This window comes from Sylvia atricapilla, chromosome 2, assembly GCF_009819655.1.
Source record: "Sylvia atricapilla isolate bSylAtr1 chromosome 2, bSylAtr1.pri, whole genome shotgun sequence".
In the NCBI taxonomy this organism is placed as follows: Eukaryota; Metazoa; Chordata; class Aves; order Passeriformes; family Sylviidae; genus Sylvia; species Sylvia atricapilla.
In genome coordinates, this window is record NC_089141.1 from 36,762,945 (window position 1) to 36,790,280 (window position 27,336).

The 27,336-nt window shown below is 43.8% G+C and overlaps 1 protein-coding gene and 1 long non-coding RNA gene across 3 annotated transcripts in view; both read right to left on the reverse strand.

The window, feature by feature from the left end:
* Window positions 1–11,499, reverse strand: part of MTMR2 (myotubularin related protein 2) — a 61,981-nt gene extending 50,482 nt beyond the window's left edge. Inside the window, exon 1 of one of the 2 annotated variants that reach the window (XM_066312934.1) lies at window positions 11,327–11,498. In XM_066312934.1, the coding sequence (XP_066169031.1) occupies window positions 11,327–11,409 (83 nt within the window). In that variant the 5' untranslated portion in view covers window positions 11,410–11,498. Of the gene's footprint in view, window positions 1–11,326 lie in introns of both variants that reach the window. The other variant, XM_066312935.1, reaches the window with a different exon arrangement.
* Window positions 8,889–11,096, reverse strand: LOC136357560 (uncharacterized). Its single transcript, XR_010742911.1, has 2 exons — window positions 10,918–11,096; window positions 8,889–9,711 (listed from the first exon to the last, which is right to left on the reverse strand). It is a non-coding gene; the product is annotated as an uncharacterized lncRNA (long non-coding RNA).
* Window positions 11,500–27,336: the final 15,837 nt, after the last annotated feature.

The window sequence follows — 27,336 nt, forward strand, 5'->3', positions numbered from 1 at the left end:
CATACAAGTAAAAAACTATCATAATTTTGATGCAAATTCAGACATTCCCATGCCAAGTTGCAAAAATTCGTCCAGAATCAGAGAGCAAGGAGAAATTTAAAAAAATGGAAAAACAGAACATCAAATCTTTCATTTGCTTATTTTTATTTTTTAGGAAAAATCTATTAACTTGATCAAGGAAACAAAGAGAACCAAGAATTACACTAATAAGTACTTACCTTAGGAAAGAAATAAGAATTGAATAAAAAGACAGACATAACTTCTCTTTTACAGTTTGTATTCTGGCAGTGCCTCAATTTCTAGTTATGTACTAAGAACCAGTTGTGTTTAGATTAACCAAATATACGTGTACTTCTCACAGTTCATGTACTGTCTCAGTTTTTTCTTTAGCTTCCTTCCTCTGTCCCTATTTAAGAAACACCTTAGTTAGAAGGTAACACATATTGTTAAACTTTCTGATTTTCTTTAAAACACATAACACACAACCCCCTTACCCCAATAAACCTAGCACCCACAGGAATTAAAAATACTGACACTACTTGTTCCATCCTGGGAAAAATTAAAAAGGAGGAAGAAAGAATGTATAAATATAGCCAATGTGGAGGGAGTCTTGTATCACCTAGCAAAACTGTAACACCTCGCTAAGCTTTCACAGACACTACACAGCCATGTGCTCTGCCACATTCAGCTCAGAAAAAAAGACTGGGAACACCTTTATTCTGTTGACAGTTCAGCTCCTGTGTGAAATTTGTCCCTAGCAAAATCTCAAGGCTCAAGTCAGACAAATATTCAATGGTTTAGGCACTTTTTTTCCAGAAATTCCACCTAAGACATAAGATGTTTCCAGAAACACAGAGCACTCGTGTGAGAAGTGAAAAATGAGAAGGGATCTCATCAGTATCTCCAAGGTGGGTGCCAAAAGGATGGCACCAGACTCATCTTGGTAGTGCCGAGCGACACGATGAGGAGCAATGGCCATAAACTAAAACACAAGAAGTCCCATCGCAACATGAGGAAGAACTTCTAGGGTACATACTGAAAACAAAGGTCTTTCAAATTCTTCTGCCTTGCAGTGAAATGAGGAATACAAACTATGCAGGCTCATCTGAGCATATTCTGTTCATCAGTTCTCATTCATCTGAAATGAGGGCTAATTTAAGATCACCCACAGCCACTTCCTCCTGCCACTTCTGCTTCCTCAAGCAGAAATCAGCGCATGTGAAAAACCAAGTAACTCAAAAAGGAGTAGGATCAATGAGATTTGCCTCTGGCTGGTTTGCCTCTGGCTGGTGGAAACATAGGTGTCTTTGCTTCTACTTAGCCAAGAGAAAACCAGGCAGTGGAGTTTAGACAACCATTCAGCCTTCCTGGAGTGGCCCCTTGTCTTTGCTCTGATGAATTACTTGGGAAGTGTACAGATTCTGCTGAGGGTAGAGAGGTTTTAGATACCTACTTCCCATGGAGATAGAACAATCTGAACTAGATCCTACCCAGTTTCCTGAAGATCAGTGTCTTGTGGCAGAGTAGTTTTTATTTGCTGTGTGTTTAACTGAACATGGCCTTTTGCAGACACCAGAGAATGCAAAGGAAAGAAGGAAATGCAAAAATGAGAGAATATAATGTATTTCTCCAACTTGAGAGAAGCCTTGTCCAAAACAATCTGCACATATTCATGACATCCTTCTCATCTAGGTATTCCTTGTGTTGAAAACCCTTTTTTTTTTTTTTTTTTTGCAAAGGAAGAACTACTGCCCTCCTTTCCTATCTCCATTTTTGTTTAAATGCAAAGCTTGTCAAAAGTTACTATTTTCACTTCTCTGTCAAACACGCCTAAGACTGTCCAAATGTTAGAAAAATTATTAGTTGACAAACCAGACAGATATATACATGGAGAAATGGAGCTTAGGAAACCAGACTACAAATCTCTGCTCTCTTCTCAGTTACAAATATATTTAGTTAACATGTGAAAAAGAGGAATGCTGTGAGTTAAGAAATAGCTCCTTCCTTTTCTGGAGTTAAGAACAACCCAAATTCAATGCTCTCTTTGCCCTTACCACAATGATGGGGAGGCAGTTCTGTGTAGGTGGTCACATCTGAGTTACTCACTGCAGGCTCTACTTAGAGTCACTGTGGAGAAACTGAGATGACTCATTCGTCCTCATTGTCTAAAGAAATGTAAAGAAAGAAAAAGAGAGAAAAACCACCAACCCAGAGACTACCAGAACACTGTATCAATCGAATCAGATGAGAAAAATCTCATGCAGGATGCCTGCATTTTTCTGTATGAAAGGCAGAAGCAGACAGTTGAATCAGAATGTGGAATCTAGAATCAGTGTATGTTTTAACAAAAAAAAAGTTAACTCTTATCTTTCTGTGGTGCTCTAGACAGCAGTGATCAGTAGAAGGTGTGCCCAAACAGGTGGGAATACTGAAGGCCCAAGACTGCTCTGTTGGCACAAACCCTGAACACATCCACCAATAGTCCCCCCCACATCCTCCTTGTCACACCCCAATGTTTAATGACTACTCTGTTAGCATGTTGCTTCACCTTTGAGGAAAAAGACTAGGGAAGTACTCCCTCATAAGGTGTGGGGGCTCATTTTCAGTGTGGGAGTGAGATACCAATTCTAAGACTGGAAGACACAGCCTGAATTTTCAAGAACAATCTAATCCAAAAGTCAACTTGGGTAAAATATGAGCAGAAGACCCCACATTTTTCATTTCTTTTCGGAGCGGTTCTACTTACGAATGAGATGCTGATCAATTTTGATTTGTTAAAGGTATTCATCTGCTGGTTAAATCAACTGATTTTGACAGTCATCCTTTGGCAGTTCATCTCTGGTACTACAGGTTTCAGTGATCTGCCCTTACCTTCAGCATCTGCTCTCCACAGCAGGCAGACAGGCCCTTCAATCTCACAACTGCACCTAACTCATTCCCAGCCTCCAGCCCTTTCCCGGGCAATTTAGCCGAATCTGTTCATGAAGGCAATCCTACTGCCAATGTGTGCAAACTTCCACTTCAAGAAAACCTCTGAGCAGTGATATCAACTGAAGTCAACAATAGGATTTATTAAAACAGCAAGAAAAACAGCACAAATGCTTAATTTCCACTAAAGGCAGAAGGTACGAATGAGGCTGTGGTTCAGCTCAGTAATTCATTTATCAGTTAATTTTGTACCAGGGTAAAAATGCAATGAACACTTTGATCACAAAACAACAAGCAACGATCAGAAGTATATTCACCCCAGCATTTATATTTTGTACAGAAAAAAGTAATTAACCTTTAGCTCTGTCATTCAGTACTGCCATTATTCTTCATAGGCCACAAGCTTTGTAGTGAATTTTCAAGGCCTCAGGATGTCTCACTTTTGGTTTGCTTTAACTTTTCTTGGCCTGCTTGTAGCTTTGGTTTAACTGGTCAGGTATGTATGTCCCCTCTGTTTTATTTTTGTTTGTGTGTGGTACAACCATAGTTTTGCACAGAGAGCAGTAAAAAGCAGCTATTCTATATAGAATATTTACCACTAATGTAGTAACTTTGCAGAGAGAAATACAACTGCCTGGTACCACAGCAGAGGACTGGAGAAGCGGAGACACAGGATGTGGCATGGAAGAGTAGAGGCACAGGATGAGAAACAGGGCACAGGCTTGGCACCTGAGACCATGGCCATAAACAAATCACCAGTGGTCAACCAAAGAAATGCAGACCTGGAGCTGGACAAAACTGGCTTCAGAGATAACAAAGAGAACAAAGAAACAGTATCTAACACCCTTAAAGCAACTATATATAGCAAAAACTCATGCAATGTGGAATTGCAAACCAACAAAGAAAGGAGATGGGTGTAAAGTTGTTTCACCAAATATACAAAAATGACCCCAGGTGGATCCTACAGGAAGGAAGGGAGGGAGGAAGGGAGGAATCAACATGATGAACCTCACACTTCTCCCAGGAAAGGACTCCAGATACTGACAATTTGCTCTAACACTCCCGACTACCAGAATAAAATCAGCAACCTCGGAACCCAGAGGAGCAGAAGAGTGGTGAACATAACACCAGGAAGAGGGATAGAAACCAAGAACTAAAGGTACCACAGTTTTAATTGCATTATTATTCTTTATTTTTCTGTAATAATTGCATCTGGACTAACCATGATTAAACTTCCAAGTTTATGTTATGCTAACTTCCAAAAATTCAGTTATGCTAAGAATAAATTCTTTGCTATATAAAAACACGCTGCCTTTTTGGCTGTGAACAAGGTTTTGAGTGTAACACTTTGTCTGGACATGCAGTCTCCACATCACAGTAAATAAATCCAGATAAAAATGTTGTTTTATTCTAAACAGGTGTTGCCGGTCTTCCCAGAACAAAATAAAAAAAAAGCCCCATAAACTCTCATTTTTCCAAATAGTTCAGCAGAAATATGATCACACACCCACACCTGGCCCAGATCAAATTTGAATCATTGGGTGACCCAGCATTAATGATTCTGGAGCCATGGCCAGAAGACTACAGAAGGCAGATCTGTAAAGCGGGAGCATTTGTAAGGAGCTCACAAAATTACTAAAAAATCACCTTGAAGGGGTGATGGACTCAAAAACTCCTAACACTTTCTCTTCATCAAATATATCAAGGTTTAGAAAGCAATGGCAAACAATTCATGCAGCAGAGAAGCAAGAGAGACACAAAAAAGAGCTACCTTGCAATCACTGGAAAATTACTGAGTGAGAACATTCTCTGGCAAAAGTAACTACAGATGGTAGGAAAGGGAAAAGCAAATACTTGAAAAGTTCCACTGATTTTGTTGTTGTCTTTCACTGATTTTTTTCTTCAATTAGCTCCCAGTTACTGGGGCAATAAAAAAGCCAGATGTTATTTCAGTTTAAAATGAAAATGGGGTAATTACTGTGACAGTGTCTCTCCTGTATTCTCACTTCCCTGGGTTATCCCAGACATCTCTACAAACCAAGCACTTCATCCCCTTCCTGTCAAACGCTTCCCTCATGGTGGAATGGGCTTTCCATGGACAAATAAAAAGACTTTTTCATGTAGTTGTATTACAACTACACTTGTACATATATCTATCAAGGTGACCTCCAGACTGTTTCCTCCATTTCTAATGAAGGCCTGTTGTTTGTTTTCCTTGACTAAGCCTTCTGGTAACACAGAATATCCTGAACTGGAAGGGACCCACAAGGATCACTGAGTCCAACTCCTGAGTCAACAAAAGCCCTTTGGTGTATGGATCAGGTCTCTTTTTACACTGCTGATACCCTCAGCACTGAAAAACCAGTAACAGTAAAGCAGGTCATCAGGAAAAGATTAATGAAAAAGAAGATGTGGACAGTCGATCTGCTGAGCCTTTCAAGAGGTATAATGACCTTTCCAAATGCAGTTCTTGCCTGTATGCATGAGGTAAAAGAATTAGAAAACAAAGGGAGATGATAAAACATCAGAAATAGGTAACAAAATATGTTCAAGACAGGTGTTAACCTATCAGGAGCACAATCGTGCAACAGATAGGAATTGTGTAATTTGACATTGGCAGGTCATCCACAATCTTAAAATTCAGGTTCTGTAGTTGGGCCCACGCTGTAAATAGCCTGTAGTCAAGGAACTATGTGTACAACTCAGCGCTGTCTAGCAAACAGACTGCTAGTCAACACAGCATTACCATCTCTCCTCAGAGAAGGCAGTGCTTGATGGGACCCAAGAGAGTCGTGTTCTGAGCCTAGCTGCACTCCTTGCCAGTTGTCAGATCTTGCCTCATGTCTCCCCTGCAGTTTCTCATCTCATCCTTAGACTTTCTCATTCTGTGCCCAATCTCTCAGCAAGGAGTCCCAGTATTCGACTGCACTTCCAAGAGCTTAGTAAAATTACCCATCAGGCACGATTAAAAATAGAGTAGTCCTGGCTTAGGCATAATTAAATAGCTGGCCCCCATCTCTTCAACACAGAAAGCATCACCATCTGAACAGCAGCTAGAGCTACAATACTGAAAATTCCTGTGAGGCTTTTAAACACCAGTGTAACCTTAATTACAACACAATGGACAGGTGAGTGTCAATCATATTTTATTTCCTCAAACGGAAAATATGCTTAAACCCAAATATTTCTGTCATCAATAAAAAGCACTTTATTGAAGTCAGAACTGGGACCAAGAGATGTCCACGTGCCTGACAGAGCAAAACATTTAAGCTGAACATCTCACACTCTGACACAAGTAGAAATGGTTTCTACTGAATGCAGGAGCAGAAACATGCATGGCAAAGGCTAGTAAAAATAATCCGTGAATTCTTTAGAGGCAATGGTTTCTCTTCACTGCTATAAATTAAAAGCTCTAAATTTTTTTTCTCTAAATGTTATTTTCTGCCCCAAACCCTTTTAAAAAGGTTCTCCTCATTTTGCAAATCTATACGCAGGCAGAAATGCTATTTATCTTCACAATACACAGTACACCAGAAAAAACACCCCTGTCTCAGAATGGACTTCAGTTGCAAGTAAGTGTTTGAAATTATACTCATTTATTAAAACCAATGATAATGAGCCCATCTGGAGTCGCTAATTGGTTGTAGGCATAGTGTCAAGTTCCTGAGGTGCAAAACCAGTTCATTATCAACACTCAGCCAGCAATGTACTTGTCTTTAATGGTAACAACTCTTGAGAAATCTTGCTTTGCACTTACAAGGAATCAAATGCAAGAAATGTTCTCAAAGCCCATGAGGAAAATGAAAGCTACTCGCATTTCACCGAACACCAGAACTGGCAAAAATCTTCCCTTTCAAACTCTAACTTCAATGACTCATCACAAAACAACTCAATCAGCAAAGCTCATACATCTGGTAGCAATGTGGTGCTACAGCTAAAGCCCTCCTCAGCCAACAGCTCACAGACCCAACTCCTTCCAGCATCACTCTGACCCACAGGGAAAGAATTCCTTCAACATAGCCTTAAATCAGATCAGGTATTGACAGGGCCTTATTTGAGACAAGGGGGGAGTTCATACCTCATGGAGTTACTGGTTCAACAGACCTTGCTGCACTGATTCACACCGAGCTTATGTTTTCAGAGTTATCCCTGCAAACATAAAGACAAGGAGCATGATTGCTCTCATATGCTTCAGTAAAAGTGCAGTGCATAGAATCCATCGTGTCTGCAGACCTCTGGGGATGATAAACACCAGAACAAAGGTGATAAAAAGCAACCAAGAAGGCAGTAACATCAAGCACTGCTACAGTCATGCTGGTGGGAAACATCTACCCACTGCCTTATCTTTCTCTCATTTTATACTGATGTTGAAATATCAGTGATATCTCCTATGGCAGTTTTTTTACAGTATGATCACCTCCACACTTTTGCACAGGCAATACAAATTTATCTTCAGCAGACCTAACAGAAAGCCTCTTAGATAACTTACTGGACCATTGTTCAGACTGAACTGTGACAGGCTTTTTCTGAGGAATACAGAGAAATGTATGCTCATTCAGAAACTACAGAGCATAACCACACAGACTGCATGAACAAAATGCCTAATCACTTCTCATGGAAAGTAAATATACAAAGTTTGCCACCACTTTTTCCCCTAGTCATGTGTTCTGCTAAAGTCACACACCAACTCTATCTGGCTTTCCTTTCACAAAAGGAAAAGATTATGGTGGAATTTTGTTGGCTGTTCCTTTGAATTCCAGAGGTCAGAGAGTCCATATGCAACCTCAAATCTGCAAAAACAAGAATACAACAAACCCACCCACATATTCATTTTAAGAATGGTCTTGGAAGAAGTCTGAATAACCAGCACAGGTGAACTGTGTTTATCACTCACTCACCTAGGATCCTCAGGCGATTCTAGAGCTATAAAAGCAGTCCACAACACTAAGAAAAGCTTGTTCTTCTGGACATAGCCAATATTGTAGCTCATCAAATGCTTGAATCAGTGTTTCACCTCACTCCTTCTCTGTCTCACGGGTTGTTCCTGGACAGACACTGCAGACACACAAACACTTCTTGCAAGCTGGCAGTCAAATACCACCACAGGTCTTTATGAACAGCTGTCTCATGGTCATGTGTCTTCCATGATGACAGGATGGAACGGGAATATCCATCCTAAGTACTGACCTTTGGAAACCACAGAGAGCGGCAGAACCCGGTGCTGTGCCACACAAAGCCAGCACTGGGTGAGATGGCTGAGACTTGAAAAGCAGAACAGCTGTTTCAGCAACAAAACTACGAGGGCAGCTGAGTTAATTAGCTGTGACCTGCTCATCTGAAACTAACTCGGCATTTTCACAGAGAGCTGGCGAATTTTTACCCTCTATAAACAAATACACTGTACCTCTCATTAGGAGTTTTTCAAACGTTTTTCTACTTGGGACAGAAAGTAGGTAACATTTAACTATTTCTGCATCTTCCTCAAGGACCACAGGTATTGCACATTACTAGGGTCTACTAAAATATCAAAGCAGCTTTCACTGTCAAAGTGCCCTTATTGCCATATCTCAAGGGCTTTCTTAAAAGACAAACCTATAACATTCTTCAAGACACTTACTTAAATGTGAGCAGCCTTATGGATAAGTAAACTCTATCAAGCATGTCTACTTGAGGAGCTAGATTTTAAGTACCTGTAAAAATAATAACACTTCCAACCAGGAGCCGAGAGAATCCAAAAAACGCACTGATGTATGTATTTCATATTAGCACCTTTTCAAGTCTTCTAAATCTTGCATAAAACTATTCAGTAACTACAACTCAGTAAGGTGTCACATGGCTAGGTAATGGTGATTCTGGGATGAGTGACCTTTGAGTCATTTTTTGGTTTTTGTTCCTTTTAAATAAAATGGATTATCAAAACTGATGACAGCATCCTCATGATTCACTGTGTTCATCACATCATCCCCAAAGCTAACTTCTTCTTTTTAAACAAAAACATTTGGTGAAAATGTGTCATAAGTTACAATTTGAAGCCGGTCTAGCTGTTAGATCACAATCACAAAGATTAAAATAAGTATATTTCAATGCATACAAATAGTCCAATTAGCTTCAGAGAATTATTCTGATGTATAAAATCAAACTGCAATACAGCTTTAATTAAAAAAAAACCTGATGATAATCAATCTCCTGTCCAATTCATAGACAATTATTTATTTGTGCATACGCATCACTAGATTGGCAAGGGAAGCTGATAATAAACATTCTGAAGGTCACCAGGCATCTCTCATTACAAGACCCTAGTTTTATTTTATTGTAATTTTGCCCTAACCTTGAAACAACTAAAATTTTTCACAGCATACACCAACTCAAGATGAGGTTATTTTCATTAATAATTACAGATGAAAAACATAAATCTATTTCAAATACCTATATTTTGTTTGGAACACATTAAACACTCCCCAAACAGCTAGCTTTCTTCTATGGGTTCTAGATGTTCAAACAGAGACTTGAGATTCTGGAAGCTTTTGAACAGGCTTTTTTTACATCCCGAAAAATCTGTTAGAGTCTGGGCCTTCCAGGGCTTGGAGGAGACAGCTTTGTGCAAGCTCAACAGAAACAGATTTATCATCTCAATTTCCCCACAGTTCCCTTTGTGCAGGGCATGCTGCCAAGAGGCCCAACAGGAGCTTCCTTGTGGCCACTGGCTCTTCTGAGTTAAGCTCTCTTTAGTGTCCATAGGCCTCTGACAGTGAATGACCTCCAGATGGGTCCAAGCTGCCTGAGCTGATGCAGAGATAAAAAGAAGAATATATTGGGTCAGTTGGGTAAGGGGGAAAGAAGTCTGCAGGCATCTGGCAGGGCACTGGTAGAACCGCACAAGGAAACCAGTACAGAGAGCAGGGAACAGAAGAATTTGATGAAGAAGGGTGAAATGAGGGTCAGGAGTCATGAAGGACCCAAGAATGAAGAAATCTGAGGGCAAACTGGGCGCTGCCTGTCTGAGGAGCAGCTGGGTAATAGCCTAGCATGGGAGTTTTGAGATGCTGGCAACAAAGTGGCCACCGGCATCTCGGGCTCTAAGAACAGAGGCAGAGCCAGGAGATCCAAGGAAGGATCCTCCTCTACTCATCCGTCAGTAGAGCATTTCTGGAATACTGCATCCAGGTATTAGCCCCACAGTGCAGGAAAGTCACTGGGGAGCTAGAAGGAGTACATGGAAGCACCACTGGGAGAGCGGGGCTGGAGCACCCTGCCTGTGTGGAGAGACTGCTTTGGGGGACTGAAAAAGCAGCCCCGGTGCCCCCAGAGCCAGTGGAAGAGACACAGGAGATGCCAATGGGCTGTCCAGAGAGACCGTGTGCACTTCATCTTTGTGGGTTTTCAAGACCAAACTGGGTAAAAGCCAGAAGTAGCCTGATATGATCTTACAGCTGTCTCTGGTATGAGCAGGAGGTTGGACTCAGGGATGCTGAGATCTCTTCAGCCTGAGTTGTGCTGTGATCCTACAAACTGGGCATGGCAAGGGCAGCCAGAACGGGACAGAACAACCTTCAGCAGCCATCAGGATATCCTGTCCCCGGGCTCTACCACAACACCAGGGCTTTGCACGCCACCAGCCCTATCAGTCTCTCAGTGCCTGCCCTTGCTACCCTACTGCAACCTTCTCCATCAAACACAAGGCCCAAACAGGATGTGCTTTCAACCACAAAATTCGAATTTCACTGGTAGCTCATGGATGGTGGGAAGAACACAAAAGTCTCCTTCTGGCTTCCGTGGCTGAAGGACCTTGAACATTACCCATACGGCATTACAAGCCATTCAGACTGCAAAGTCACGCTCTCAGAAAAAACCACGATGGCAAAACCACAGACGCTCAACAGGCCACAGGAAATTTGCTCCTGAGGAGGACAAGGCCTGGCGTGGGCCCGGCAGCGTGCAGAAAGGCAGATCCCAAGCGGGGAGCACACCTGCCCTTCCAGCAACGCTCACCTGCGCTGCCCATCTCCCAAAAGCCTCCGCCGCAGGTACCAAGGGCAGGTGTGCTTTGCCTGTGCAGGGATTTACCGAGAGCCTGGCGGAGGGAGCATCTCCTGCTCTGCTCAAAGGTCTGAAAGGGAGAGAGCGGCTGTGCCGCAGCCGAGCGGAGCCCACGCCTCCCTTCCTGCTCCGTCACCCCACATCCACCCCCAGCTAGGGACAGCCCCGCGGGAGAGACGCGACCCCGGGGAAACGCGGCAGCCTGCTGTCCACGGAGGGAGCCAAGCAGCACGGCTCCATCCCTCCGGTTTCCTTGTCCCTGGCGGCCCCTCCCCGCTCCCTCCCTCTGCCCGCACGCCCCGCGGGGTCCCCGGCGGCCGAGCCCCGCGGGCGGGGGCGCTGGCTCTGCGGCGGGCGGTACCTGGACAGCGAGTCACCGCTGGGCGGCCGCGCCGCCGCCGCCCGCCCGGCGCCGAGGCTCTCGCAGCTGGAGCTCCCCTCCATGCCGGGCGGCCCCGCGGCGGGCGCTGTCCCCGCGTCCCTCAGCCCCGCGCCCGGCGCCCGGCGGGGCGGGAGGCGGCCATGCTGGCCCGGCGTGCCGCGCGGGGGGCGGGCCGAGGCGGGGCGCTGAGGGGCCGAGCCGCCGGGGCGCGGGCAGCGCCGGTGCCGCCGCCCCTCAGCCGGGCGTGGGGTGCGCCGGGAGAGCGCGGGGGGCGCCGCGGGCACGCTGTTTGTCCTCTTGTCAACCGAGGGAGGGTGGCGGCTCCCGGGTGTCGCCGCCGGAGCACGGTGGTCGTTCCGAAGAGCAAAGAAATGGTCTCTCTTAAGCATCCCCTTTGAAGTCAGCTCACCTGCTTTTAGGCTTTCCAGTGTACCCACAGTTAAAACAGTTGTGCTCCTCACATTTGTAATTGCCCCTATCTGCCCGAGAATGCTCACCGAGTCTATCCCTCGGCCGGGTGGAGCAGGGGCTGTGGGATGTGTCGCAGTCACACAGTCAGGGCGCGGGCACGGATCCTCGGCAGCGCCCCGACGGCAAGCTCGAAGGCGCCCGGGGCGATGTGTGTCCGCAAGGGCCGGCAGGCACGGCTCGGTGTGAGCTGCTCTGCAGGAAGGGCCGTGGTACGTCCCGTTCCTGGAACAATCGAAGAGCGGGAGAAAAGCTCTTGGCATTGCTCACAAAGACTGGGGCATCTTAAGCCTTCCATATCAAGGATGCAGATGTCTTTCAAATGTTTCGCTGTTTTGGCAAGAATCTCATGAATCAAAAAGAATGAACCACTGGGGATGCATTAGGAGGGTGGTGGCTTTCCTAAAAAGGCCTGCTTGTTGCTAAAGACCGTCTGATGTCAGAGCGTCTGTCCAGATGGACTTTCCTCTTTTAAATACTACCACAAAACAGGATGAACCCTGTATCTTTTGAACATTTGTACACTCTGTGGCTGTAGGATGGTTACTGAAACATCAGCCCTCTTCGTGCTCCAAGGAGTAAATTAGTCGATGTATGTCTCTCTGTTGTTTCCCCTTTTGTTCCTGTCGTCAGAAGTCATCCAGGATGCTGAAGCAGGTTTGCAGCATCCCCACCCGAGACTGCATCATCCAGCTGTGGAACTGCTTCTGTTGCTCCTTCCTTTAGTCTCTATCAGCTGCTGTTGAGCAAGGCTGATGTGGGATGATTTCGAGGCTGGTTTAAACTTGAAAATGCAGCTTTGTTGAAGCGGGGATTGTTTTTGTATTTTTTATTTGATCTTCTGAGTAAAAAGGTTCCAAATTGGCCAATGAGTTTTGGGGGAGGGAAGGTTTCAGCCTAAAAAACTGAGCTCGTGGAGGCTTTCCTAAAATGAAAACTCTGTTTTTATAGCTAAAAGTGAGATCCTTGTTCGAAAAATAAGCTAATTGCTGGTGGTTTATTGCAGCGTTAAAATCCAAACAAAATGCCTTTGACATGATTTCAACTGAAAGATACACAAACCTGTGCTGATTTTGTTCCAGCTATAAAATGATTTTAAATGTTCGTCTCTTTTTCTCCCCTCTGGTTAGGGGCAATGAATGTTTTAGGAGCACCGTTTATTATTAAAAAACGAGGTATGAATAGCATACTGTCTCTCTGCCTCTTGTGTTTAGCTTTCCATCCACACCTGTGTCCGGCGAGCAGCTGGTGTCCTCTGTGGGGACATGTGGGCAGGGGGTGCTGTGGCGGCAGTACTTCAGCATCTTTGCTAAGCAGTCAAGCAGTTCCTCCTTGCCTTTTCCCACTGCTGCGCCCTCTTCCCAGCCTTTCCGGGGATGGAGTTCCTGGCGGTAGCAACCCTTGGGAGAGGTCAGCGCCGTGGAACTATCACAAAGGAGTGCATATCTCCCTTTCAAATCTTATCAAATTGCCTTGTGGTGAGTTGGTATTACCTCTATTCCGTCTGCTAAGCTTAGTTTGATAGAGGTGCAGTTGTTTTAAAAAAAGTCAAGTAGGAATAAAAACAATATATAAACCTCCATTGCTATGTGAAAGTATTAGAGTGCCTTCCTTTCTTCCTAATTTGCTATTGATGTGGCATCTCTAAGTAGTTTATTGATGAAGTGCTCTATTTGCTTTTCACTGCCCTGTTTTGTTCTTGGCCTTATCCCCAGGGCCTGTGAAACCCTTTAGAAATTCCCACTGGTGCTTTGTAAATGAGAACAAAGCTAATCACCTCCTGCATCTCTCCTGCTGCTGAAAGAAACTAGCAGTCTGCTCAGTGAGTCTTTCTGCTCAACAAGACCACATTTTCAAAGTCAATCAGAATATTCTCTCTGTGAAGTGCGTTACCTCAGGGCTCTTAAAAGTGATGGAGAATTAAATAAAGGCCTGACATAACCAAAACCAATTAAGGACAATTCACAAGACTGTTGTATAACTGATGCAAAATAAATGCAGTTCAGTCTGTTAACCTACTTTTGCTTGCCACATCCCCTACCCATTATCTTACAAGTATCATCATTTGGGTTTGTTTAGTTTTTTTAATGAGGAAATGTTCTGTCATTTTGTGATTTCAACACAGGAAACAGTAAAATGAAACTAACATCATGGATAAGTATTAAAATTATCTGTGTTCATCTTTAATGCCGTGTGGCTGACACAGCTGAGTGATATCTGAGAGAATGACAAGGAACTTCCTTGAATCAAAGGTGTAAAAGATTAATTCCAAGCGGACATCCTCCTATATTTACTGAGATTGTATGTGGTTGTAGCATATACAAAGTGAAAAATACATAGCCCCAGGCTTTCTTAGGCGTTTAGAGGCTGTCAAAGCTGCGGTAAACACAGCACAAAGAGGATAATTTTATGTACCATGTAAAACATGATTCTGTGAGGGGAAGTAAGACTTTTGCTTCAGTCCTGGGTGAAAGTGAGATACTCTTTGTATCCATTACATTACTATGTGTCTGTTGAATTAAGGGCTTTCTAGCTCTGTACGTATGTGTGGTCCATACATCTGCTGTATCAATGTGCCAGATGTTATGAATCCAGATGTTCTCATTCCTGGATTAGTTCCTCAGCTTTGCTGCTGCGCAGCCAAACACAGGTCTGTTGTGTCTCACACTTTGAGCATGGGGCTCATCAAAGCTAAGGACAGTCACACATCCCAGACATCCTGGCACAACCTTTTGCAGGGGTTTTCTGGGGATGTTTGGCCATGGTCTGTGGCTGCTCCACCGAATCTCCCCAGAGGAGAGAAGGAATCACGCTTCTACAGTGGTCAAAGTGTAGACCATGAAGTAGGATTATGTGCTCAAATGAACCACTCCGAGGAAGCTTGCTCCTCTGATGCAGTCTTTGCCATAACCTGTCCTTACATGGTACAACTCATCAGACACTCCCCTCTCTCCACCTCATCTCATCACACAACTCATCCCATGGTTGAAAGGCCTATAAATAATTAGGGAGTCAGAGCACTAATCCCTTCTGAAAATTATCACCTTGTCCATTTTGCTTCAATCCCAACATTAAAATCTTATCCATCCTAAAACTAGCTCTCTGCTCCAGCTCTATGGATCTCCCATATTTTTGCGACTATACTCATATATTCCCGTGCCCTCTTAGACAGCTTAGACAGTTAAATGGTTCATGGCAAAGGCAGCTTCACACACTGTGCCTTCTCTAGTCTAGTCCCCATCAATGAGTCCAAAAAATTTGCAGCATGACTCAGTCCCATAATTGTTCTGAAAACCACACAGCTAGAGACACCTTTGTCTCTCCTTTGATTCACTAAAATGATTCTGAGATTTATTACATTTTCTTGTCTTCTTGATCTACAGCTTAAGGGCAATGGGCAGCCGATAAAAGATTCTCAGTGCCTTGGGAAGAGCAGATTGTCACTGGTGAGATCCCACAGGGATGTATGATCATCAAATCACACTGGAGGTGGCATATGTTCCTTTTGTCAAGCCCCATCAGCTGATAAAGTATGAGGTCAGAAACAGCAAGAGCTTTGGCACAGGCAGAGAAGTTGAAGAAGAACAACTCACTGTGGCTGTGATTTGGAACTAGAGCTGCTTGTGGTTGCAAGAACATCTGTTACAAGATGGCAATAGGGTACATACACAGATTTGGTCCTGCTGATGCATAATGCCTGTGCTGTTGAAGTTGGAAACTAGTCAAAACAAAGAGAGGGACTTAGGACTTACAGCTACGCCTAAATTGTCACTGTGCCTACAAGGTTAGTCTACTTCTGGTTAACCTGATTGGTGTGGTCACCTCAGCTTACCTGCAGTGTGGTTCTTTACTGCCTATGATGGCACCCCGACCGTGCTTTTGCCTGGCACACCCCCTCTTCATTTGACAGAAGCAAAAAGCTAATGATCAATGACCCTTTAACACTTCCTTTTTGGTCACTTGCTTTTTTATTTTTTTATGCAGTCACGCATGTATTGATGCAAGGTGCTACAGACATGGGGCTCTGGACTCAACCTGGACCTAATACTGTACACTATAGCTTGTTACCTGTTTATGAAGCACTTTTGATAATTTTGATGGGAACACTGTTTTGTTCTTCCTGCTGCTCTGTCTGTGTACTGCTTTCTTGTCCTCACTCCCACCACCAGCTCATGGCTGCCCATGGGCGTTAAATATGCCACAGGCTAATGAGTACATCAGGTTCCATCCCAGTGTGTGCTCAGTGTGCACAGTCTGCTGGAGTCAGGCAATTCACCTGGCTTTTGATTGCCTGATGCTTTTAATTCTCGATGGCCTGTGCATGATTGCAGTGCTCTGTAGCCTGTGTTTGCTTACAGCCACGTGTTGGTACCAGTGCAGTCTGGCATGGACTGTAGTGCTGAGCAGACAGGGAGCCTGAGGGCTGTGGGCAGCTGGAGAGCTGCAGGCCTCGGGCTCTAGCAGCAGCACTTCCACTACATGCTGCAGAACACACAGATCAATTTTTTTGTGTCAATTCAAATAAAGCATCTTTTCTCCTGAAGGACTAAATACATCACAGCAGCTGCCTGGCTGTCTACAGGTTTGGGCTGTTGCGCTCCGGCAGGTCCTTGGCACCTGTGTAATGGTCTCCAATTTGGCAAACGTGAAGTAAGAAAGAATTACTCACAGGAGTTAAATATGAAATTCCTGGTGCTTGGTAAACCACCATTGATGGAAATCAATGTATTTCCAGAAGTTGTAGGGTGATCAGGCAGGAAGGAAGAATGAGGGGGCAAGAACTGGTTTGATACTGTCAGGCATTAGCAGGGTGCCTGAAGTCCCAGCACTTGAAGTCTCTGATAGGAGAAAAGGTGTTCACATGGAGGGAAAAAGTCTTTGTACCTCTTGGATCTCAAATCTGTGTTTTACTGTCCTGATTCGTACACTGATTTCCAAACAAACATTCATTTTAAATTAAGTAATTTTCTGTCTACATTGTCTGAAATAATACTGTCTGTATTACCTATGTGCACAGAGACTTCTGAAAGGGAGATTTTAATCTGCAGCTGCTATGATTTGATAGCTACTATTAGGGAAAGAGTTAAGAATACTTGATTTTATCACATTTGTACTTCCTTTTCTGTTAAGGAAGATGCACCTTTTTGGAAGTGTGTAAATGAAACACAATAAAATGTTGATGGTCAGATCTGCAGATGATATTAAAAATGAGAAGGACACTTCCAGAGTATAAAACACAGTAGAAATTAATTTGTTTTGGTTTCTCTTTTATTTACCTTGATGGCTCAAATTTCTATGTGGAAGGCTCATACTTTCTTTTAAAAACAACAAGATGTTATGCTCTAGTGATGAAAGTGCTAGGGACCTTAACAGTGATTGCAATAAAAATGAAGTATTTAAGAGTGTTTGATTGTCTGCTCTGTGTAAGCTACCTGTCTGCAGTGTGTGAACTGTAGAAAATGTTCAGGAAGCTACTGAAGACACATTAAGCCTATGGATACAATGAGAGAATAAGCTTATTGCCATTTCCAATGGAACTAACATTTGAAAAAGGCAGATCACAGGGCCTTACTGGGGTCAGAGAAGAACCAGTCTAAATATTGCAGAGATGAGGCAAGACTGCTCCAGAAGGAACTGGTTCTGTTGTGAGCAGAAGCCAGTTTGATCCACCTGGGTCCATGGCCAGCATCCTCCTGACCACTTTTTATTTTAGCAGTGTAGACCTACCCAGGGAGTTGTTTTTCTTTGACTCTAAGACCATTACACACCCTGTAAGGTCCTGGGCAATACTTCTAGGAGCCCCAGACAGCTGGAAAGGGGAGTGTGTGCTTCTCCCAAGAAGGTGTTAGTGGCTGGCTAGTCATGGAAGTGCACAACTGCAGGAGCCTGCAGTGTCCTACAAGTGGTCTCAGACTCTAATTTTGACATAAGCTGAAAGCACTGTTTGCTGTTACTGTTCTAGGCATGAACAGCACTGCCCTCCTCTTGAAGCTGGCTTTAGATCATGAAGGAAGCAGCCAGCTTTTATCCATTCTGCCACCTGTTTGATTAAAGAATACATAAATCTGTGTTGTATTCGTACAAGTAATGCGTGAAAGAAATATTTAGGATACAATGCCACATGTACCAAAAGTTAGGAAATGCCTGGTTCTCAAATTTCCCAATATAATCTAAAGGGATCCCACTCAAGACATCCCATCTCAATGCTGCATGCAGGGAAGGTTCAGGAACTGAACTGAAAAAATGTAAAGGAACTGTGCAATTAGAAACCAGTTTTATGCCTGCACGTAAGTGCAAGGTTCACAAGCAGCACCAAATATGCCACTTCTGGTCATAGTTCAGCATTTGGATGTCAACTACTTTTACCCTGCACAGTAAGGCTCTGATGCAGTGCTGAAATATAAGGTCCTGCAGTTTGCAAAGGCCAAAATTAGCATTAGTTATCTTCTCTGAGTGTAGTAAGTTACTTTGCCATTATCTACAGTGAGTCACCTCTGAACCTTCGGTATGGTAGACTTCAGAGACTTTGGTGATCCTGATACTCTAATTCAGCTTGGGCACCTCTGTATGGTTGGGCTCTGGGATGTTTGAAAAGACTGCTGTCTCATGTGTTTGGATCAAAAGATAAGGAGAAGGAGCACAATCCAGTAGCCTCTTTCCTGCCCTTGAAGGACAGGGGCCTCAGGTGCCTGCACTTTGGGAGATTTGGAGGGACATACACTGCTGGTGGTGAGCATATGAAGGAAGATGCTGAGGCAATGAGTTCTTCAGCCCGGCACCGTCGCCAAGAGTGGGCTGCCCCCAGAAAGCCACGCAGTCTGGGGTGCGGCTGTAGGACACAGCTGCTCTATGGCACAGGGGGAAATGCGTCGAGGGCAGGGACAAGGAACAGGGAGAGATCTTCTGTGTGATTTCCAAAGGTGTTTAACCACATGAACAGTCAGGGACGAAAGCCAGAAACTTGGCCTGGCAGAGGTTTCTAGGCTGAAGAGGTCTTGGGACAGGATACAATTTCCAGCCAATAAGGGTTACATGGGGGAGGAAGATAAGGCAGGGAGGACATTATACAGACCAATGAAAGAACACAAGGGGAGGCAAAAACTGAAGAGGACCAACAGGGTGTTGAGGAACGTAGAAATCTCTAGAACTGGGGGCAGGGACTGGGGAGGATTGACCAGTCTGTAGGAGGAGGGAAGGGCGCGTCTAGGGAAGACGTAACTGGGGCAAAACCAAGAATACTGGGGAAAAGGAACAATCCATTATGGATAAAATATACTATAAGACTATAAAAGGGGGGGGAGAATATAAAGCAGACCATTAAAACTGAGCTGTAATTTAAAACACAATAAAAACACACCGCAAAATGATGCTAGCCCTCATTTCTTAGCTGGGGAATTTTGAATTTTTGACCCTGACAAAGAAGAAGGATGAGAAATGAGTTTAGTGCTGGATATGTTGGTACTGCTGCGAAGGGAGAACAAAGAAACCTAAGGCAACTTTTTTTTTTTTTTTTTTTTTTTTTTTTTTTTCCCTGCTCATGGATGGCATCCCTCAGTCCATCATAGGTGCCCCAGGGTGGTTTGACAAGATGGTGACATGAAGCACAGTTCTCCTCCATCTTCCACCTGCAACTGCTCTGGCAGCTCAGCTGAGTCTCTGCGCAATATTTTGAGCTGCTGCTCTGCCAACAGGTTCAGCCCATCCTCAGCATGCTGACAGACAAGCTCAGGTGGCTGGGGAGCAGAGACAGTTTGGAAGCTGCTGCTTTGGCTGGGACATGTTTCCTTTGGCCAACTCTGCTGCAAAAGCAACTGCAGAGAGCAGAGGTTCTTTGTGGTATTGGCTGAAGTCAGCAGGAATTCAGAATGGGCCCTGACTTGAACCATTAGCATGTACCTTGTAGTGATGCCTTAAGTTTAGCTTTCATATTTTTCAGATTCTGTGTTGCCTTAGCATACAACTCTGAACTTCGTATAAAGTGAAGTTAGCAAGTTCTCTTCACAGTTTAATTAGACAAAACAATCCTTTTCCAGCCAGAGAACCAAGGACACCATTGCAGCTTCAGGCCCAAGAAGTAAAAACACCAGCAAATTGAGGAGAGCAATCTGAGAAGATGGGGCTTCATAACCTGAAGCTTCAATTGGACAATGAACCCCAATATGTAAATGGACCAAAAATTGTAAAAGTGTGAAAAGATGTGACCTGGTGTCCATCTTGGGTCCATCTTGGATAGAGCCTCGGCCAGGCTCTTGTATTGCCTAAGGTGTATCCTTTGTATCCTTTAAGGTCTTTTAACAAATACCTACTTTATTCCTTTAACTCTGTCTAGCCTCTGTTCCAGTTAGCCTCTCAAGGCATCAATAGCTCCCTCAATGCTGCAGTCATTCTGGAGTGTTGCCAACATGCTTTCCAACCTAAAGAAACTGAGAAGTGAAATAACAGAGGTTTAACATTCAATGTCTCAACCAAAGCAGAGAGGAATTTCCAAATCAAAGATCCCTTTTTACCTCAAGGACATTCTCTGTCCAGAGTATGAATACGTGCTTCCAAAAAAATGGAGGTCTGATCCCCCACAGAAAAGGATCACAAAGGTCCATTGTAAAGGCAAGGGTTAAGGAACCCTGATGTAGGATGGAGCAGTGTCCCCAGTAAAAAATATTAATTCACTTTTAAAAAGAAAAAGAAGGAAAGGAAAGGAAAGAAATGTCCTTGTTCTGTTCCAGCATTCTTAATGGACAAGATATAAAGCCTTTGGCTGTATGAACATGTTGCTCAATAACCTGAATATCTGTTAGCTCAGTGCAGAAAAATACTTGTATAACGTTCTAGGGAGCACATTCCCACTCTCATTAAACCTAACACAAACCCGAATACATTTCAAATTTATACTATGATGGCAGTGAAGATTAATAAAGTTATTTCCTTCACTGTGAGGCCTGTGAAGTCACAAAAAATGCAGCTGTTTAAGGTGATGGGCAGCCTAGGAAGTCAGGGCTGTGCCTGCTCAGAATGAGATTTACTGTTACAAAGAATTTTCCTTTATTGTCTGAGAATGATATAAATTGCTGCTAGTCCCAATTAACTGTTTCAGTGATGACATCAAGAAATAGGCTGGAACGGGAGAGGAGAAATATATAATAGGTTTTTGCCTTTGCTCTGCCCTTTCTATAATGAATTAAATGAATAGTGAAGAAGAATAATCCATAAAACTCCCAAATGCAGTTGGAAGAAATGTTCCCTCATGCAGAAAACAGCCATCGGTCTGCCTTCTAAAAATTATTTCAGAAGCATTGGGCCTGGTATTTTGAGAAGATGATGCTGGAGACAGAAGGGCCTGGAGCCAGAGTGCAGCCAATAGCACAGAGCAGAGTGGCTGCCCTGGGCAGAGCTCTGGTGCCTGAGGGCAGTTATTGCAGGGTGGGAGCCACAGCTTAGCCCATGTCTCCAAAGCTCGCTAAGCTGTGCAGAATAGCTGGGTATCAGGAGCATGCCAAGGTATCTTAAGATCCCTTTAGCCCTATTTGTGGAGCTGCAAGTTTCTCAGTTCAGTAAAAATCTGATTTAATGTCATAACCTGTCTGAGAAACACTCTCTATTCCTCCCCTTGCCAGATAAGGCACTGAACTTACTTGAATCCTTAACTAAAGCTTTCCCTCAGAAAACACCTGCTGGCCTGAGAATCCCTCAAAGAGTGTTTCTGTCTCTGACTTACTTTTTCCTAAAAGGTTTTAGAGAAAGTTCCCTGTTTGGGGAACCTAAGAGCTCTGATTCTTAGTGCAAGGCAGATTTAAGAACAGCAGATGAACTGGTGACCGCCTCTGGCAGCCCAAGAGAACTACTTTGAGATGCCATGGGAAGCATCTACCAGTTAACCATAGCCCAGTTATGGAGGAGTGAGTTGACACCACCAGCCAGGGTGCTTGCCTTCTGTTTCCCAGAGGAATCCTGAGCCAGCTCTTCTGTCCATGTTAGGGATTGTTCACCAGTATTTGAAATTGTGAACTTTATATCACTGTTTTATACTGCAGAGTAGCATGCTCTTCTGATAAGAATCGTCCAGCATCTTTGTGTACAAATCTGTTAGGTCATGCCTGCATTTCCCTGCTATTGTTTTAGGAGTCTCCATCCGGTATTTAGAGACGGGAAATATATTCTTTAATATCTGTCGTCTTCCAGCTTTGAAGCTGTGCTGAACAACAAAGACAGACAAACATTTAATTCTTCCCTAATCCTTTAAATACCTTTACAAGCACACGGTGTTCACACGCTGTTAAACCCCTCTCCTGTAGCAGCTGTACATCTTCTTTTAACTCTGCCTCTAAAGCCTGCAGCTTCAACTGGGGTGGAACAGGAGCCCGTCATCCTGTGGTGGCTCTCCTTCTGGGTGGTATGGAGAGGGATGGTTTTCCATAATAAAGCAATCATCTGGATTGAATTGCAGATACCTAATCCTCTCACAAGGTACTCCTGTTAAGTTTTGTGAAGTGAACAAAGACATCAAGTTAGGCATGCTTGGGGCTGGATTCAGATATCTCTGAGAGTTTCTGATCATTTCTGTGATTAGCCAGCCTGATCTGGTAACTTTAACACAAAAGTGCAAGCACAGGATCAAAATCTTTTTCTTCAGGAAAGGGAGCTGAAACAGAGGATTTCTTTAACTTCACTCCCCAAAAAAACATCTGAAGGAGCAGACATGACTGTTAGGACAAACCCATCTCTCTCAAGCCTCCTGCCGTTTTTTTATGGTGTAGGAGCAAAGTGGGATTAGAATAGTTGCCTTACATGATGGGAAATGGGCTGGGATGCATTGCTCTTCATATGAATTGGTAAGTATTCACTGACTTAAGTCTCACAAAACAATTTTTTTTCTCCTTTTCTTCCTCAGCATAAAAACTTTTCACTTGTTTTCAATATTTTTGCTGCTTTTCTGTGAGGAGTCACAAAGACATTTAGTCTGTTCCACTGGCTGAAGACAGATAACCACACCAGTATAATTTCTGACAGCTGCCTAAGCAGGTCCTGAGGACCTTCAGACCCCATATCCTCCTCAGACAGTCCACTCTCCTATTATCCTTCCTGTTAAAAAATTCTACCTGGCATCTAACCTGAAGCTATGATTTCTTGGTCTGTAAAGATCATTATGGAAAATACCCAATCTTTCCCCCCGACAGCAATGATCTATCCGTTCAAAGACTCTCTTTCCTATTCCCACTCAGATCTCCTCTTCTTCAGGCTAAAAAACCTTCAGTCTTCTCTATACATTTTCTAGACTTCTGTTCATTTGCATTGCTTGTTTCTGCCTGGACTACATCGTATTACCAGCGTGGCACTATTCTACAAGCTAAAATCTGAGGGCCAGACATCATCATTTAGATCAACGTGGGCATGGGAGCTGGGCTTAGGGCTGCTTATCGAAAATCTTGCCTTTTATCAAAGGCTGTAAAAGCCTGGTGAAAGCATTCTTTGATGAAAGCTTAGGTAATTTAATAAAAAGTAGCATTTCTGGAGCTAATCTGTCATCCAAGTGCACAGCTACACTGTGCCGCTGTGTTGGTGGCCATTGGGAAATTTTTCTTTATTGCACACTCTCACTTGCTGAAAGCTAAAACTGATCTAATAGCAGGAAGCTTTGGAGGCACAGTAAAGTGTATAAAAAAGACTCAATCCTAATTTTTTTAAAGAAAACCAAAAGGGGAAGCCAGAATAGGCCACTACTGAGGGTTAAAAAGACAGATATAACAAAAGAATATATCTGAGGTTTTGTGATGCTTTGTGCACTTGAGTCACTTATAAAAAGACTGTATTCAATGTTGAGAAACTAATGGAATATTCTTCACGAAGGTTTTTTTAAATTCCATTTTTAAATGATTTACTTCTTTTAACAGCACTATCTTATCTGTTGAAAGCTTCTCTTTGTAACCTTCTAAACACTACAGATATTTTCTGTGAGAAGGTTTTAAACTCCCCAGTATAAACAGATGGTCTGTTGATATTTGTATGTCAAAAGCTAGCAGTTTATATGGCAAAACACACTAGATTAAGTCTTTGGCATTGGAGGGGAAGTTAATGAATAAGATTATCATGTGATGGCTTTATTCTAGTAAGATTCACATAATTAATCAAGACCAGCGTGGCTATAATAACATAAAGATGCCATGTAACTATGGGCAAACTCTTTGGTTAGTGGATTTGTTACTTAAATGAAGGGAAAAGTTGGCTTTCAGGGAGTGTTATGCATGAAATCCTGATTTTAGCTGTACTAATGCAGTTAACTTGCAGCTCACATGGGGATACCACATTGCCCTGCAGCTTTGATCCACCTTTTGGAGACATACATGGGGTTCCTACCTCTGCTGTAGATGTACTGTGAGCCTGGTTATCCAACAGACCAAGGCTAACATGTTCACACTAAGGAAATCATTGAGAGCACAGCTGGTTTCTTTACACCTATTTAAATTTGCTGTAGAGTTAGGTTATTAATAGAGTTACTATGAATAACATGCTAGCTACAAGTCTTCCTAAAGGACAAGTACAATGGAAAAAAAGCACAAGGGAAGGAACTCGAAAAAGGAATAAACATACAGTGGCAAAGCTGTTGTGTAGATTCACGAAGGGTTATACTGCCCAATGCATGTATTCTTAGATATTCTTCAGTATTTACCTTAAAGACATTGCTAGATTTGAGGAATCAAATAATATGGCATACACATTCTGACATCTCTTTTTAAAAACTGCACTTTGGGAAAACTCATCAGCTTCCTTCTCAAATAAATTTGAAGAGATGCAGCCAAATTACTGAGTCCCCACATACATTTTTCCTTGAAAAACTTAGATGTCTTTCACTGATGGAAATTTCATTGACATAGGAATTATACTCATATATTAGCCTAACTGTTATGTGAGCCCACTCGTCCATGAAATCAGCTTATGGAACTAACCTTATAGGCCACATCTACAAGAAAGAGCTTTCCATATCAGATCCTTAAAAATTACTACAGTAACTTCTAATAAATATTTCTCAGCAGCTGGTACTCTAGGACTCTTCAGGAACTAATTCAATGTTTGAAAAAAAAAATATTACGGCTCTGGATTTGAACTTCCCTGCTGTACTTAGAGGCCAGAGGCCAGCACAAAAGGCTATTTGAATACATTCCCTTGTTTTATTTTCACCATGACACTCTGACATAATTGTATCAAGGACAAATCTTGCCCTTACATGATGTTCATTGACCTTCGCAACAACCAGGAACTTTACCTTTCGTCTCAAATTGGTGTTGAGGGATAGGTTTTGCCATCAGATCTGTTAACTTCAGCAGGAGTGCATGGATGTACCTATACTCATCATTTCACCAAAACACTTAACAGCACCACAGGGTTTTCTCAACGTTCCTGGACAAGAAGGATAAAACAGAGCAACTGTGTCCTGTCAAACAAGGCAGACCAGTCAGCCTGAGTGAAAACATGTCAGGCAGCCCTCCAAAAAAATGCAGATAGAGCATTTTTGTTGTCTGAAGCCGTGTACAGGAATGCACAACAAGTCTGGGGACTCCTCTGCTCACCAGGCACATGAGCAGCACAGCAGGGCAGCGCAGCCAAGTGGGGCTTCATCCCTGCTGCTCTGGGAGGCTCAGGCTGCCTCTGCCACTGCTTGTCCTGAGGGTGCTGGAGCAGCTCATCCAGCCTTGCTACCCAGGCACACAGCACACCAGCAACACGAAGATCCACACCACAAAGGCCGTCGCTTGCTGGGTGCTCAATTCTTCAACGTGCAGGAGGTTGGGCCATTATGGGAAAAACAATCATTTAAGCTTCTGCTCTTTAAAAGGAGCTCCTTGCAATGAAAATGCCCATTTGCCAAATGCTATTTCATGTTGAGTTTCTTTGGGGTTTTTTTGGTTTTGGCTTGGTTTTGTTTTGCTTAGCTTTGTTTGTTTTGCTTTTATTCAGTTGGTTTTTTTTCTTTTTTGGTTTAGTTTGGCTTTGTTTTCGTTTTTCTAATGATGAAATTTCTAAGTCCAAATCAACCTGCTTTTTTCAGCTTGCCTGACCTTTTCTGGACCCAGAGTGCCTAATTTAAAAATTAAGATGAAGTAAGCTTTTGCCATGGTTGAAACTTTTATTGTGGGAGGAATCCTGTCCGTGTCATCCCTGTCCCTGCAGCTGCCAGGCCTCCATGCTGCCGTGGGAGGGAGCAGCACTCTTGGCTGTGCTGCCCGAGCTGGTAGTGGTTCCCACCAAGTGATTTGGATGCAGTGGGAAAGGTCAGCCCTTGCCTGGGCCTGGTGTAATTCCTGCTGTGCTGCATCTGGCCAAGCAGGGAAAATATTCGCTGCCACTCATGTCTCACACCCCCTCCACATGGCCTCACTGGCTACATGTCCCTGGGCACAGGAGACAGGCTTGGGGACATTTTTTGGCACGGGAGCCATGGGGTGCAGGGTGACTTGTATTTTATACTGTTTTATCCCTCTTGTCCTGCACCCACAGTGGGAGTGGCTTTTGATCGTGAGAACTGTAGGAGAGCGGTCATGGCCCCCAAGTACTGCCAAGGTCTCAGAGCCTGGTGGCACAGACAGCCACGCTCCAGGGACAGGGAGCGGTCCCAGGCTGTTTCTCAGCTCACTGACAAAGATGTACCTTCTGCAGGTGGGCAGCAGCCCTGCCTGAGGCTCCCCCATCCTGCCTGTCTTGCCTTTTGCCTTTGCAGCTGAGATAGACAAAGACACACCTTTAGGGCATGAGTTTCTTGATCCCTTGCGGATATAGCTTTGGGTGAGTGGGACTGTGCCTTATTTTCCCCTTTGAGTACAAGGGAAGCACTTTCTATCATCTCTGCTGGAAATGCTGAAGTGAGGAGGGAGCCACACACCTCCTGGGCACCTCCTTGCTTCAGCATGTCCACCCAGGATCAGGAGTATGGGCACAGCCACTTCAGGAGGACACCAGGCATCTGTCTGTGTCCTCCCCCATCCCTCCTGTAAAAGCAACAGATGCCAGGGCAGGACAAAGGATTTGTGGGTTGGAGTCAGATACAATGAGGGGACCGAGCAATATAACCAAAAAATACCTGCAAGGGCAGCAGCCAGTAGAGCTGGTGTTGTGAGGGGCAGCCAAGGGAGGTGCCTTCCCACTTACCCTGTAGGAGAAGGTGAGCAGAGAGGGACTAAAAGGGTGGATGTGCTGCATGGCAATCCCTCATCATCACTGCCAGCAGTGAAGCAGTTAAGATATGGGGAGCCCTTTTTTTTCCCCTACATCTCAAAATAGCACAAAGCAGCCTTTGAGCACAGGCAGTGATGTGCTGACATTTGTCCCTTCGAAACATCCCCTCCACCACCCCTTCTGCTCAGCTCATGGGGCAGGAAGAGCCGCCCACTTGGAGATGAAGCCCAGAAAGGCTCTCGAGGAACGGGACATTTCCTCAGGGCTGACCTTCTAAAAATAGCCTGGTAGGGATGAATACTTCTGTGAAACAGCCTGCAACGCAACGTGATGTTGTACACGGTGGAATCTCTATAGGC